The sequence below is a fragment of the Lissotriton helveticus genome, chromosome 1_1, assembly GCF_964261635.1.
Source record: "Lissotriton helveticus chromosome 1_1, aLisHel1.1, whole genome shotgun sequence".
Classification (NCBI taxonomy): Eukaryota; Metazoa; Chordata; class Amphibia; order Caudata; family Salamandridae; genus Lissotriton; species Lissotriton helveticus.
The window spans coordinates 116,758,470-116,775,487 of NC_136057.1; the positions used below are offsets into that span (position 1 = coordinate 116,758,470).

A 17,018-nucleotide genomic window follows, 5' to 3' on the forward strand; every position below is an offset into this window, starting at 1 on the left:
ATGAACAGTTTCATTTCCGGGCCAGCGGGGGTAGAGTCGGCAGAAGCAACGGAGCCGATGAAACTCTCCTCAGGCCTGTGAGGTGAACAGCATCCTGGTCACCGGGGGCAGCGTCAGCACCAGCAGCGGAGGCGGAATGAAGCCTCCTCTCAGGATAACTTTACCCCGTCCCCGCCCTCTAAGTAAAGTCTACTTTCGGGTCAGCTGTGGTAGAGTCAGCGTCGGTACCGGATGCGGCTGAGCTCTCCTCAGGCTTGTGAGTGTGATAGTATCCGGGTCAGCGGGAGCAGAGTCAGCAGCAGCAGTGAGCCCAAGCTTCCTGCAGAGGAGAGGATCCCTGAGGGTCTGTCTGTCTGTCCTGTGGAAGGAGGAGCCCTGAGGGTATTTCTGTCCATCCTGGCTGCAGTTACCTTCAGTTTCATCAGGGGTAAGTGAGACCTCTCACAACCAAGAGGTGTGAATACAGCCTGCGGTGCACTGGCCTCACACCATCATATGGGGGGGCGGTGGGGGGGGGAGCGGTGTGGGGGGGGGAGGTTTGGGCAGGTGTACTGACCTCACAACATCATCAGGGGGCGCAGCCAGCAGGTGTACTGACCCCACACCATCATCCGGAGGTGCAGGGGCAGGTGTGCAGGGGACAGGTGTACTGGCCTCACACCATCATCAGGGAGTACAGGGGGCAGGTGTACTGACCTCACACCATCATCAGGGAGTACAGGGGGCAGGTGTACTGACCTCACACCATCATCAGGGAGTACAGGGGGCAGGTGTACTGACCTCACACCATCATCGGGGGGGCAGGTGTACTGACCTCACACCACCATCAATTGTGATGTAAAAACTGCGTTGTAAGTGCAAAAACTGCGTTGTAAGTGCATGCGTTGTAAATATATGCGTTGTAACATCATTTATTCGTCCAGAATGGGTCCGTTTGGAGTTGTTACTCATTTTCACAAATACCTTATGGGTTATGTGTTCTAAGTTTAGTGGACTAGTGCATACAATTACAATAAAAAGACATACATATAACACTTGAAAGTGTAGCTTTTAGTTGCTGAATATTTGTAATTACAAATAAATCCCCTTTCACCATTGGCATTCCTGCTGCAGCAACGAAAAATCAAAGCACTGCTCTGAGGATTTTCGCCATCGCATTTGTGAAAATCGAATAACTTTCTCTTTATTTCTCTTCCCCTGCCTTGTCCATCTCAACTTCTATATATGTGTAAACCTACAGCTAAATATTTGCGCAGAAACCCCCACCTGCTTTCAGTGGCGGGCCTTGGCGGGGTAGCGAACTCCAAATCTCAACAACAATCGGTTTCCCACAAACGATGCCAGGGCCACAAGTATTCCTTTTCAGCGTGTTTTTATTTGAAGCCAAGTCACTCGGCGTGTTTCGAAGCCAACCTCCTTGTTCATGAGTACGAGTGCAAATCACAGTGTTTATACAATATCATGTAACACACCTCTACGTAATAGACAGTGACAACAGATTCAAGGTGTTTGAACGTCCTCGGAGCTGGGAAAACAGAATCCAACAACGTGTTATAAACCGCACCAGACCAGTGCCCTGGTGTAAGCCAGAGTTAAAGGAGGCGAAACCTGCATTGCGTCGACACTGGCAGGAAAGTGATGCTGAAGAGAGCAAAATCACATTTTAAATTGAGCTTGAGGAATATAAAGGCAAACCCCGTTCCTTGCAAAGTCCTCTTAATAGGTAAACAAATACAGCAGCAGTAATTCTGAAGTTGAGTCTGAAAAAACTCAACCACCTTATCCTTGTTTGAAGAAATAAACAGGCTTCATGAATTTATGATCAAGGTCAAATCTGGGTCACTAACTGACCCTTGCCCTCCAGCAGTCATGGAATCTCTGACCTCATCAATCAATCAATCAGCATTTATAAGGTGCACCCCAACGATATCTGGGCGCTGAGGGTGCTGCGTCTCTGTCGAAAAACCAGGTCTTGAGCAATCTCCTGCAAGATATAACTAAGAATTATAGACCATTACCTCTGCTTCCTTAAACTGCAAAAACTATTGGTCAGAGAACTGTCTTCAAGAGGTTCCAGGCTTTATAAATACTCCAGCTCTCAGATAATTCTTATCAATGGAATGTCAGCTTCACCACTCCAGGTTCAGAATATGATGCAATTTGATGATTACTTGATGAGGTTGAATCAGCTAAAACTGAATATTGACCAAACTGTGATTGTAATTTGAAAGAATAAGACCAATCTTTGGAACCAACTTTACTCTCCAACAAAAATAAGATTGTTACCGGAGCCTAAACCCACAGCTAAAAGCCTCTGAGTGATAATCAATAGCAATCTTAGCAAGAACCAGCAGGCTGGAGCAGTAGGATCTAAATGCAGATTTGTGGGGCGTGTCCAAGATGGCGGCGTGATCGGACGCAGGTTCCGAGTCTCCCTGCCCGATCTCGCCGTTTTGCCGAATCCACAGCCCATATCTCTCCCCAGTGAGCCCAAAATCGAGGGGAGTGCCCAGCGCTACCAGGGGGCAGAGGACACCGCCGACAGCCCGCTCGGCTGGTACGGCGGGAGCTGCTGCAACCTGATGCGCCGCTGCCGGTAATGGCGCCCGAGCTGCCGCACTAGAGCCCGCCTAGAGACGGAGCGGCGATCGCCCGGCTGACATCTGCCTCGGAATCGAGGAGTGAAGAAGCGTCCCGGGCGGTGACCCTGTGGCCGGCGACCCGCGGCGACGCTGCGCCGACGCCGCGCCGCGTAGACGCTTCAGCCGGGAATTACAGAGCCCGGCCGGGGCATCCAAAATCGAGCCCCCGGCTTGGGGCCTGGAGCCCGGTTCCACGCGACCGAAGAGCAGGCCGCTAGCAAAGCACAGAGGGGTCTGGGTGTGCCCGGAGGACAGCGCAGCACCGCCGCAGCTGAGGAGCACACAGTGAAGCGCTGGGGGTTCTGGGTGTGCCCGGAGGACGGCGGAGCCTTGCCGCAGCTGAGGAGCACTTGGAGAGGCACAGCCGGGGCTGCCGAGACCGGACGCGGCCCTGCGGCCGGATCCCGCCGAATCCCATCTGGCGCGGCGGACTCTGTGGCGTTGACGGCACGGGCCTGCTCGGGCCTACTTCGAGGGGCTGCCCCGAACTACCAGCAACCAGACAGAGGTGAGAGGGACCTGGGCGGAGGTGGAAGCTCTGATAGGCTCGGGGGGCATAATCGAGCCCCCGGTGGGGGAAGCTGCGAAGGGCCACGGGGGGCCGCGCTTTGGGCCTGGAGACTCACATGTGTGTGGCACTGGTACACTGAGTGGGGTGCTGCAGACTGAGGCCTACACCTCGCCTGGTCAGGCCCGGGGATCACCCGCAGAGGCGCTGGTCGGGCCGCACCCACTGTAGACTTGTTAAACGCGGTGAAACGTGGTGGGGACTTATAACGGTCGGCAGTGCAGAAGGGGGCGAGGTGATCTGCACTGGGACCTCGCCGCAACGCTTGCATCGACCCGTGCTGCTGGGGGCGCCCCGAGCTGCCTGGCCACCTGCAGCGCGACCCTGTGGGGGCAGCCCACGAGATGGCGCAAAGAGGGAAGAAAGGATCCCAAACACTGCCGGAACTGCTGGCCAAATCGCAGCCCAAGGGGAGCAGGGATCCCCCCTCCCCGATACCAGCTAAACAGTCACCGACCTCCGCTGATGAACAAGTGCCCATCACCAGGTCCTTTCTGGAGGGTCTCTTTAACTCACTTAGGGACGACTTCCGGTCCCTGAAGCAGGAGGTGGCCGGAGAGGTCCGGGAGCTTCGCCGTGATGTGGAGGGCCTTGGGGAGAGGGTGGTCTCCATCGAGGAGGCTGATCAGGCTAGAAGCGGGGAAATCAAGCAGCTTCAACAGGAGATCCTGCGCCTCACTGACCAGCAGATGGACCTACAGGCCCACACAGAGGACCTTGAAAACCGTTCCCGCCGAAATAACATACGGGTCCGGGGGGTCCCTCCAAAGGATGAGGGGACTGACGTCGTGGGCTACCTACAGTCCCTCTTCAGGAGCATATTGAGGGAATCAGACGACTTTGCCATTCGAATCGACAGGGCCCATAGAGTTGGACCGCCACGGAGAGCCCAGGCCCCGCCGCCGGACATTTTAGCGTATCTCCCGGATTTCCCCCTTAAAGAGAGGATCCTCCGAGAGGCCCGGAGATCCCAGCCCCTTCGATATCGAGATCACCCCATCGCCCTGTACCAGGATCTTGCTGCTACCACTCTCCAAAAGAGGAAGGAATTCAAACAGGTGACGGACTTCCTAAGGCAGAAGGAGATCCCTTATTCCTGGGGTCACCCCTTTCGGATCATATTCAAATGGGAGGGCCGGCTGCATCAATTGCGCTCTCTCAAGGACACATGTGCGCTTTTGGGCCTCGACCTGATTGACACTGAACCGGTGTTCAGCAGCTCTCATAGGACACCCGGGGGGGGCTGGCAAACTGTGCATCGCAAACGTTCACCAGCGCACCGCCTTAAACCGGATGCCTCGGCCATCTCCCGAGAAAGAGAAACTGCACTAGCGGAGGTAGCCAAGGAGACTTCTTCCCCAGAATGATAACCACTATAGCGAGAGAGATTCCTTATTGCACTTACTCTGCCCGGGCGATGGGTGGGTCGGGCGGTGGGACCGGGGGAGCCGCCGTCGGAGATGTCCCCTTCATTATTTCTTGCCACGGCCCTGTGTGGACAAACAGGACTGGGACTATGTGTTTCGAGGGATGTTGGGAGGGGTGGGGGGAGTTGGGGGTGTGGAGGGGGGGGGTAGGGCTTTTGATTGCCTTGATCTTAGCTTCCACAAACAGAGTTGTGGCCACCGGGGGTTTTGGGTTGTTTTGGGGGGGTTTGTTGGGCTAGGGGGGCTTCGGGGTGGGGACCAGTGTGTCGATCCGATTCTGTTGTTGCTTCAAAGGTCATGTCTACGCAGCGCCGACTTGGTGGTCTCTCACCTGTTTGGTTGGCGAGTCTGATGGTGGGTCACTGTGTTTGCCGAGAAGGCCCAACATTGTTTTCACTGCTCGTTTGCGCAATGTCTTGCTGTTCCCCCACCCAGAGTGATACTGTATACAGATGCATCATGCCTGATGTTGCCCCTGGATGCTGACCCTCACCGTGTTAGGGCTGATTGCTCCCCTTCAGCGGCGACCCACTCTTTCCTGCTTAGAACATTTAGGGGCGGATGATTCCCTACCGCGGGAGGCACACCTACTTAGAATCTCCATTGGGCGGGGACTTGCACCACGACCCTGCACTACGGCATGCACTCATTTTGCGCTGCGCCACATACCCACTGCACCATGACAGACACAACTCTTAAAATAGTGACGCTTAACGTGAAAGGGCTGAACAACCCGATCAAAAGGAGGGCTGTTATCTCCTACCTTGAAAACTATGGGGCGGATGTCTGCCTAATACAGGAAACTCACCTCCTGCAGAAAGACTGGCATAGGATGCGCTCCCGAGTCTTTCCACAACAATTCTTCTCCTCCCTCCCAACGAAGACGGCTGGGGTTGCCATTTTAGTGTCTAGGAGCTTCCGGGGGACTGTGGGGACCAAGGTAGGGGAGATCAAGGGCCGACTCTTGGCACATACATTCCAATTGGGCAACACAACCCTCACAATCGGCTCCCTCTATGCACCGAACACAGGACAGGAGACCTTCCTGAAGGGTGCTATTTCGGAAGCACTTCAAACCCCGCAGACGCCCCTACTCATAGGCGGGGACTTCAACATTGTTATGGACACGAACGCGGACCGATCGGGACACCGCTATGGGGAGACTGGTGCCCTTTCAGCCGATGGCCAAGAATGGCTTAAAGATAGGGACTTAATAGACCTCTGGAAGGCCCACCATCCGAACGACTCGCAATTTACATTTTATTCACATGTGCACCACACCTATGCCCGACTCGACCACTTCATAGGCTCCTCGGGTTTTCTCGATACCCTAAAGGAGGTCGATATAGTACCGACAGCCATCTCAGACCATGACGCAGTAGAAATCTCCCTCACGCTCCGTGCAGACCGCCGTCCCCGGGGCCCGTGGCGCCTCCGCGAAACCTTGTTGCAGAGACCTGCTGTCACTAAAAGGATCAGTGAGTGCATCACTGACTACCTGTCCATCAATGACACGCCTGGAATCTCCGTTACGGCCCTTTGGGGGGCCCTGAAATCGGTCGTCCGTGGGGAGCTCATAGCCATTGCGGCGGCAGAGGCCAAAGACCGCAAAAGCAAGCGAGATGACCTCACGGCGAAAGTCGCGGAACTGGAGTGGGTTCACAGCCGCACCTGCGCCCCACGCGTCTGGAAACAGTTGAAAGCGGCCCGGGCCCAATTGGCCAGCCTGGACACGGATAGGGCGGAATTTGCGGCTCTTCGTCTTCGGCACACGTACTATGTCGGGGGCACTAAGACGGGCCGATTACTGGCCAGCGCTCTAAAGGCTAAAACCCAGCGAGCTAAGATCAATACCCTCATGGGTGACGACGGTGCGGTGCTAACCACTGATACCCAAGTAGCCGAGGCATTTCGCTCCTATTATGCCTCACTGTATGGGGAAGAAGCGGCCTCCTCCGAGGATATCGAGGCCTATTTGGCCACGACGACTCTAACCAAGATCTCGGAGGCCGATGCGGAGGCTCTAGACGCCCCTATTCGCCAAGATGAGGTTCTAGCGGCCATATCCCGACTGCGCCCGCTCAAATCCCCGGGACCAGATGGATTCTCGGCAGGCTTTTACAGACTCTTTAGCCTACAGCTGGCCCCAGTGCTCACACGCCTGTTTAATTATTTTGAGGGAGTGGGCGCCATACCTCCGGACATGTTGGCCGCGGAGGTGGTGGTACTACCAAAACCCGGCAAGAAACCCACACATTGTTCTGCATTTCGTCCTATCTCACTATTAAACCTTGACCTAAAACTTTTTACGGGCATTCTTGCTGCGCGTCTTGGCCCGTGCCTGGACTTTTGGAACCAGATCAGTCAGGCTTTGTCCCCACCAGACAATGTGGGGATAATACCAAACGGGTGCTGCACCTCATTGATAAATCGCATTTTCAGGCCTCAGACTCGGCGCTGCTCGCTATTGACGCTGAAAAAGCGTTTGATCGTGTTAATTGGACTTTCCTACAGCACGTCCTCCGTCGCTTCGGCCTCGGCGACCGCTTCTGCTCCCACATAGCGGGCTGTTACCATCACCCACAGGCCAAGATCGGCCTGGGAGGTTTGCACTCACAACCATTTGAAATCCAGCGAGGTACCCGACAGGGGTGTCCTCTCTCTCCCCCCTCCTTTTTGCTATGTATATAGAGCCGTTAGCACAGAAAGTCCGGGATAATCCTCGGATTAAAGGCATTGAGTTCGGACGCGAGCCCCATACTATTAGTCTCTATGCAGACGACGTAATTGCTGCGCTAGATCAGCCCAACTCCTCTATACCCGCCTTTATGGAGGAAATTGCCTCCTTCGGAACTGTTTCAGGATTCCGTATTAACATTGATAAATCCTTAATTTTGCCCTTAGGCAGAAATGTGGGCTTGCAGACCCCCACCATGGGCCTGGGGACTGGTCTACAGCTAGCCACTCAAGTGCCGTACTTGGGGATTACTCTTACTCACTCAACAGACCTCACGGTCTCCACTAATTATAACACCCTCGTCGCCCGGATACGGGCAGACTTGGCGAGATGGTCCAAGCAGCCTCTCTCCCTGCTCGGGAGGGTGGCGGCAGTGAAGATGTCGGTCCTGCCGCGGATCCTATACTTGTTCCAAACAATTCCAGTAATGCCCCCGGCGGGCATCCTGGCGACCCTACAGGACGCCCTGCTTTCCTTTGTCTGGGAGGGGAAGCGTGCACGAATCCACAAGTTACTGGCGTATAGGAGCATGGACGAAGGCGGTCTCGGTGTCCCAAACCTCATAAGGTACTTCTATGCATCTCAACTTCGATACCTGGTAGAATGGTACAGACCTGAATCAGAGAAGGGATGGCTCTTCCAAGACAGGGCTTGACATGAGTGTCCTGTAGCCACGGATTGTAAACCAAAAATTGCACGCAAGTACCCTCATCAAATATCACAAAGCGCTACGCATTCCACGTGGCTTAAGGATAGCCCTCAAATCCACGCTATGTAAAAACAATGCAAGATTCACTGAACGTTGGCAAGCAATTCTCAACAAATGCTCATTGGACTTAATACTACTTATTGTTGAAGAATTGGCTAAACTAATAGAAGATCTAACCAAGGAAGTTAATCAAGTTAAGGATGAATTAATCAAAATGACAACCAAAGAGGAATGGGATAAAATCCTAGATGAAACTAACAAAAAATTGGATGAGTATACAAAAGAAATCAATGATAGAAAATTAAGGAAATTCAAGAGAGACACTACAGATTACCGGTTAGGAGAAGTCTATTCTTGGGCGGAAATATATGCAAAAAGGCGACAACAAAAACCAAACTTGTCAACTGACGATACATCATCTGATGAGTCCCAACATAAACGATTTACATATGAAAGAAGACCTAGACCAGGCCCATCAATGGAACCAACTAATCAAAATGTAGAAACTCAATCAAGCGCAAGTACATCAGGTCAAGCCCAACGAAAAGATTTTTTAGAGGTGGGCCAAGAACCACTAACAGAACCAGGAGGAGCAAAAAAACAAACAGAACGAAAAACGGTAGCTCAAAACACCAGGAGTCAAGTTCTGAAAATTTAGTCATAAACATATCTAGTCAACCCTTAACAAAACAAGAAATCACAATATTACAAAAAGGATCATCTTACGTCCCCACGTATCATTCAAACTTTTTGGAAACCAAAGTGAGCTTATACAAGTTCCTTAGATCCTTGAGACTGAGGCATTTTTTTGACAACGTCATTGAACCTACTACGAATCCAATCAAAGAGAATACGCTTTTAGGTTTAAGAAGCAAAAGCAAATATATGGCTCCAGTAAGCCATAAAGTATTAGACGCATTCGAAAAAGTAGTAGTCACAGAAATTGAAGAAACATTCAAACAACCTAAGACCAAACAGTCCAATATGACTACCTTAGAAAAAAACACATTACAAAAATTAGCGAACAATTCGCAAATTACCATCAGACAAGCAGATAAGGGCGGAGCACTTGTTATCATGGACACCAGCTATTACATGTCTAAAGTTGAAGAGCACGTCCAAGATTCAAACACGTACACCATCATGACCATGGACCCAACGAAAGAATTCATGAAGATATTGAAGAACATAATTGAGAACGCATTCAGTATTGGAACCATTGGTCAGAAAGAAAAAGAATATCTCATTAAAGACAACCCAACGATTCCTTACATATATATGACCCCGAAAGTGCACAAAGATTTGCATCACCCTCCTTTGAGACCCATAGTATCTACCATCGGATCAATTCATGAACCTATCGGAAAGTACATCGATAAACACTTACAGAATATTGTTCAAAACACCAGTACCTACTTGAAGGATACCACACATTTTTTGAATATTTTGGAAGAACACAAAGCTAGTTTCACCAAAGAAATGATTATGGCAAGTATAGACGTGAAGTCTTTATATACTTCAATCCCTCACGACCAAGGTATAGCAGCAGTGGAAAGTTTGCTAGTACAGGAAGATAAAACAGAAGATCTCAAAATATTCATAATGGAGTTGTTACACTTCACGCTGTTTCACAGCTACTTCAAATGGGAAGAAAAATTTTACATACAAGCCTCTGGAACCTCTATGGGCAATTGTGCCGCACCAACGTATGCGAATATTTTCATGCACAAATTTGAGGAACAACATATACTGAAGAATGAAATATGGAAGAAGAATACAATTGTATACAAAAGATACATCGACGATATCTTCGTTCTTTGGAAAGGTACCGAAACCACACTGAAGGATGAAATAAACAAACTGAACACAATAGAAGCGAGAATACAGTTCACAAGCATCATGAGCAATAAAGAATTGGCATTCTTGGACGTTCTATTGACCAATACAGATGGAGAAATTAAAACGAGTGTATACACTAAAAAGACAGACAGAAACAATTTGCTACATTATAATAGCTTTCACCAACCTTCACTAAAACATCATCTGCCATTCTCACAAATTCTAAGAATAAAACGAATAGCGTCTACGAACGAACTATACCAACAACACAAACAAGAGACATTAAAAAAGTTTAAAGAGAGGGGTTATCCTGATCCCATTCTGGAATCCGCGGCCAGCAGAGCAGACAAATTACAACGGCAACACTTACTAAGAACAGCAATCAAACCTGATGAGAAAAGATGTGTATTTGTATCAAAATTTTCCACGAAGAGCCCAAAAATCAAAAAGATCATTCGGAATCATTGGCCGTTACTAGCATTAGAAGAAGACTTCAAAGGAATTTTTTCAAAACCTCCAATCTTCGCTTATGAGAGAACCAAAAATCTCAAAGAATTACTTAACCAACCAAAAACGCAAGAAGTTATGAAGTACAGTGGAACACTACCATGTCACAACTGTGGAAACTGCTCAGCCATCATCAAAGGAAACGTCATTAACCATCCTACTAAAGGCACTCCGATACATTTGAAAGTATCGGGAACATGTAACACAGAGAATGTTATATACTTACTACGGTGCCCATGTGGCTTATCCTACGTAGGAAAAACACAAAGGAGAATAAAAACTCGTGTAATAGAGCACAAAAGTAACATACGGTTGAAAAACCTGAAATCTACTGTTGCCACTCACTTCAACCAAGCGAACCATAACGTGAGCCAACTTAAATTCTTTATATTGGAGGTAGTGAAAATTATCCAGGGAAGAGACAATAACAACCAGTTACTCAAGAGAGAAGCATTCTGGATTAATTTTCTGTGTACCACGCAGCCGAAAGGTCTTAATGAAAGGATGGATCTTAATTGTTTTTTATAAATGGACTTTACAATCCTGATAATGTTTGATATGTATTGATTTTTACCATGCATATATACTCATGATGGACGTATACTGACTGTCACGTTATTTATGTGCACATCGTAATTTTGAAAACACCATGATGAATATTAATACAGGCATTCGTTCATAATTTGTACATAGGCTACATAATGTTCAGGAACAGTGATAGAAGAAGCCCGAAGTTGAGGTTTTTTAACTTTATTGTTAAACGAAAACAGACGTAGTCACGTGATCGGAACTAGGACATAGAGACGCACAGGGAGGGAAGGCTAGAGCGACGCACGCCAGAGTAGCGAGGAGAGAGGAGTAGGAAGATACATCGGGTAAGAGCAGAGCCTTAAAATATAAAACGCTTTAACGCGTAATGCATTTCCTGTGAGATCATGGAGAAACTGACGGTTTGCCGTCTTTTGGTTTACAGAGCGGGAATAGAAATGAGAAACTAAGAAGGCTTGTGAGTAAAAACAACGCGAGTATGAGTTAAGGCGTAATATGGGCACTTATGTTTTCCGATCACTGCAACCAGCGGGTTTATATATGTAGCAGGACACGAGCATGCAGCAACATATTGAAAACGGAGGTGATATAAATAATTAGGTGGCATTGGGTTATAAGGTGCAGATTAGCACACGAAGTTATGATTTATTAAGAACACACAGAATGAGATATTGCATAATTACGGTGAAATGTATAAATAGGTTGTTTTAAAATGATTGGGTAAGAATAGACCCCAGCATTTACTTTGTGTATTATGATTTCAGACTAACAATATCCCCTGAAGAAGAGCGTTATGCTTGAAATGCATTGGGATGAGATATGATCATGCAAATAATTATGATTCCTACATAATTCGGATGAATTGAAAACTCGCTACAAAATGATGTTTGAATAAATTCTATGAACAATTCATTTACATGTTTGGAGTATATCTATATGAAAAGTGAAAGGAGTGCAAGGAAGGGGTGTGTCCTGTGGCTACAGGACACTCATGTCAAGCTTTGTATACATACCCTAACTGCTCAGTAGGGCACCGACCTATGCACCAACGACCATAATAGAACTTAGGATCACACGAATAAAGTTTGTTGAACACTAGAGTGCAATACCTAACTTCGTCAACCATTATCTTCCAAGACAGGGCCATGGCACGGACGCCACTCTGGAGGGTTCCGTTCCTCGCTAGACAGCATAGACCGAGATACATGCTACGGTCACCTATCACGCGCACGACTCTGCGGGTATGGGATATGGTGGCGCGCAAACACGAGCTGACCTCTTTTCCCTCCCCATTCACTCCCATATTCGATAATCCCGACTTCCCTCCGGGCGTCGGTGCGAGCACGTTCCCCCAGTGGCGTGGCACGGCGTGCCGGGCTGCAGGTGACCTCTTTGACCTGCAGGGATTTCTTCCCTTCGCGGATATCAGACATGGGTATGACATAAAGAAGCCTCATCTCTTCCAGTACCTCCAACTTCGTCACTGGCTCACTAACCCCGACATCGCTGCACTGGTGAGCCGCCCCATGTCGACTTTCGAAAAATGGCTGCTAACTAAAGATACGGATAAACACCTCATCTCTGAACTCTACCAAATGCTCACACCACCGCACACCCCGGCCAAAACTCCAAGCCAGAGGCGTTGGGAGGCTGAATTGGGTAGAGCCCTGACACCCAAGGAATGGGGACACATCTATCACAGAGCCTCACACACCACTCGCAAGACCACAGCAAGGGAATCCGCAGTGAAATTAGCTATGTACTGGCACCTCACCCCAGTTCGGTTGCACAAGGGAAACCCGGCGCGTAGCGAGCTTTGCTGGAGGGGATGCGGGGAAAGGGGCACTCTGACCCACATACTTTGGGAATGCGCGGGTCTTGGAGACTTCTGGAAAGTAGTCTTGGATGATATTGACTCTACATTCGAGACTGAAGTCCCGAGACTTCCTGCATACGCTCTGTTGGGTCTACCTAATGCACTAACTTTCCCATTAAGGTCGTTGCGAGGCCGGCAAATGGGCATCGCCATGCAGCGGCCACGCAACACATTTTATCACTGTGGGGATCCACAACTACACCTACGCACACAGGTTGGCTGCATAAGCTTTGGTTCACTCTTGGGATGGAGCGCATCCATGCTACACTCACTAACTCTGCCGAAGCCTTTCGGAAGACATGGCTTCCTTTACTGAATCTCCTATCCAAAGAGTTCAATGAAATTACATGCCCTAAGTATCTTCGAATCCTACGTCTCACCAATACCACTGACGACTCTCGGTGAACCACCGGACGGCCACACTGATCTTCCCTGGCGCATTGATGATTCCACTGACATTTCAGGGCACACTGCTCGGGGTGGGGGGAGGGGGTCTGGGGGAGGGGGTCTGGGGGAGGGGCCGGGGAGTTTATGGTTGTTGTCGTTCTTTTCATGTTATTTGACTGCTTAACAGTTTTGCCGCACTTACGATGTCACATTGCTCTCCTGACATACTTATATTGCTTATTCCTTCATGATAGGGAAGACATGTTTGTCTGTCCCGCCCGCTATGTATGCCACTTGCCTGAACCTATGATAGAGATGTCTCATTATATGCTTGTTGACGTATTCAATAAAAATACATTTGAAACTAAACTAAATGCAGATTTGTGCTGAAACTGCTTCAGAAACTAACCCCACTTCTCACACTTTAGACCAGAAAAGCAATAGTGGTCGCCGCAGTCCTATCCCAGTATTACCATTCATGGACTACAAGTAATTCACAGCGACGCAGCTACATCATCTTTAGAGGTGGGCACGCGCCACACCTATATTGAAATAACAAATCCACTCCAAAACCCTCTGCCTCAGCACTAAAGGGGTGTGAGGTGTAGCCCCTCACTTCATTGCAAACCAGGTGGAAATGCATACATCCATACAAAACCAGAGAGCTCCTCACTTGAATCTACTTGCTATTGCAAAATTATAGAAGATCGGATCAGGTGGACGCAGCTTTGGTACAAGCTCCTTTCATCCAGAAATCTGACAACCCACAAGCCTATTCAGACTAGATTCTTCCTGGTCTGATTTGTTATCTCCTCTTTTATGTATTTCTGATTCAGTTCCAAGAAACCACAGGTTGAACATGCTCTCTATATATGCAATGACATAACAAGCGTTTTGTAGATCCTGTAGAGGTTTGGTATGTTAGCGCGTCCTTCAGTCACTGAACTGAATACTGCAAAAGAGAGCTGTACAGTGCAAGTGAGGATGATAGCGCAGTCTTGTCTGCCAGGGTTTTATAATCCTTCAATTGCTGCTAGGCAGTTACAATATTCTCTTTTTGTGGTAGCACAGTGTACAATTTGAGCAGACCAAGGAACAGACATAGTGTTGGAAACACATTTCAAATCTGTGCCTTTCATAATATATGAACTATGTTGCGGGTATTGTGACATTTTAATGATTAATTTTTTTCTGGTTTTAGAAATGAGCGATGTTCTCTGATCACACTGGGGTTGGTGAGACAGGAATGAGTATTTTGACCTAACTGTCCTGTGATAACGTGTGTCTTTTCTCTTTTCCTCTGTTCTGCAGACACTTGAGGCTTGAACATCAATTTACCGTAATGGGGAGAAGACGGGCTCCAGGGAAGAAATTGACAGCGCAGTGTTCACGTGAATCCGTAAGAGCCACAGCCCCATCTTTACCTCTCCATAACGTTTCCGCTTCGGGATCGCAAAATGATGCTAAGAGGGACCAGAACCTGGAACAGCTTTCAGAGAACCTGCCGCACAATATCCTTTTATCCATGCTGGAGGAGTTGGAAGCCAAACTGGAGAACTTGCTGAACACTGTGGAGGACGTACCTTCTAGAGTCGCTGGGCTGATTAAGAAAATCTGGATAGAAAAGGATCAAGGTTCCCTAGATAATGCTGGAGTGATGTTGAAGGTGGTCTGTCCAGCGAGCATTAGAGATTGTGCTGTTAACCGGTCTCCTGCGACACCTCAACTGGACAGGCCAGTGGAACCGAGCTTGTGTCTTCAGACAGTGTTTTCTGATGGGCATGCACCAAAGCAGGACTGTACGCTCTCTTCTCCGACCGATGTTCAAGGGCGTCCAGAGGAGCCAAACCTTTGTCTACAGCCAATGTTTCTACATCAATGTGACCCACAGCAGGACCAGTGCATGCAACCTGGTTTTCCAGATGTAAATGAGTCGCAGCAGGATGAGTGCATGCATCCTGTGTTTCCAGATGGAAATGTAGTACAGCAGGATTGTCCTCTATCCGGGTGCCCTCAGACAGATCCTCCAGGCAGATCACTGGAGGCAAAGCTGTGTCTTCTCTCAGAATTTGTTGATGGCCAGACACCACAGCAAGACCAGGGCGTACAGTCAGCCTTCCCAGAAGAGTGGGAGCCAGATGAGCCCCTGAAGCAAGAACCATCCCCATTGTCTGCTAATAGCTGGGACCAGCAGCAGAAACTCTGCCCACACCCACTATTTCCTGAAGGACACGAACCACAGCAAAACCACCGTATACAACCCTCTCTACCAGATGGGAAGGAAGCTGGTGATCCTTTGGAGGAAGAATTGATGTGTTTTGATTTCCAAGATCCCCAGGAGAACCGCAGACTACAACCCGTGTCACCTGATGGGAAGGCACCAGATGAAAACTTAGAGTCTGGGCTGTTGTCCTTTGATGAGTTGGGGTCACAACAAACCCAGTGCCTACAGCAACAACTATGCTTGAAGCAGGAACTTCCTTATGCACCGAATCCAAACGTGAACTACGAGCTGGAATCCATGCGCCCTGAAGCACAGAAACCAGATCAGAACGACAAGCTAGAACAGACCTGTGCAGATGCACATGGTTCAGATCAAAAGTACAAGCTAGAACCTCCCTGTACTGATACAGAGGGTTCAGATCAGAACAGCATACTCGAACCACTGCACCCTGATTCACAGCATCAACATCAGAACTGCAAGGCAGAACTGCTCTGTCCTGATGAGCGGGGTCAGTGTGTGCCTCCATCATTCCTAGGACTGGATACAAATACTGCAGATAAAGACTCAATGGGGAGAGGAAATACAAAATCACATTTATTGCTGTTCGAAGCTACCCCAGGTATGTGTTTCACTATAAATGGGCTCTCGGAGTGCATACTAACACATGTTACCTCTTCAAAATGCGTATGGGTAGATTTTAGAAAATTTCTGAGGGGAGGATCATGGTTTGTATGGAACCCACTGAGCAATACTGACCCCCAGAGTAAGAGTACACAGGGTGGAGATGTTTTCCTGCATTCCCCTCCTCTGGTTCCACACAGGACTGCATGAGACAAATAGGCCAGGAGCTCTTGTCGTTCCTTGTTCGTCCCCATTCCAGGCTGAGGAACTGGAAATAGCGCTATTCATGAGAGGAATTACTGGGCAGAACCACACGTAATAGTCGGATGCAAGTGATGTGGTGTTCATTGAGAATAGCAGACATGCGCAGTCTAGAGAGGGAACTGTGTTTCTAGTTGCACAGTTACATTGGGTAAGACTCAGTCATCTCTAGTTCCTGATATAAAAATCCTAGTCTGTATTTGCCTCAACAGCAGGGCTGACCAGGGATGTTGTTGTCACTGCAGGGTTCTCCAAGAGCGCACACCACCTCATGATAGACAGATACACAAAGGTTTTGGAACTCTGAAGTGACTTGCAATAATCTTATTATATGCACCAGGTGGTACTTTATCCTGTATAATACATGGTCACACCATCACCTTTCTCGCAAACCATTTGTGCATAGCTCCTACATATGCAGCAGCTAACATGTTTGCCAGCATGAAAAATGAACTTACACCCTCTTGTGCAAAAGTAAAAATAAAAACTGTTATATATTTGTTGCAAAAAGATGCTAGAAACAGTTCAATAAAAGTCCATTTAAAAAAAAAGCTGCAGTAGCTCGGAACGTGTAGAAACCTGCAGAAAGATTCCACCCTTCCTTTATCTAAGGAAACTAATAAACATATTCCCTCTGCTTCTCACAGTAAGCTAGTAACACACAGCAGAAG

The 17,018-nt window shown here is 48.6% G+C and overlaps 1 protein-coding gene across 1 annotated transcript in view; it reads left to right on the plus strand.

Moving 5' to 3' along the window:
• Positions 1–305: 305 nt before the first annotated feature.
• LOC144759422 (uncharacterized) overlaps positions 306–17,018 on the plus strand; it is a 64,074-nt gene continuing 47,361 nt past the window's right edge. The window contains exons 1-2 of the mRNA XM_078646484.1: positions 306–427; positions 14,553–16,084. Of these exons, the coding sequence (XP_078502610.1) occupies positions 14,584–16,084 (1,501 nt within the window). The 5' untranslated portion in view covers positions 306–427; positions 14,553–14,583. The remainder of the gene's footprint in view (positions 428–14,552; positions 16,085–17,018) is intronic.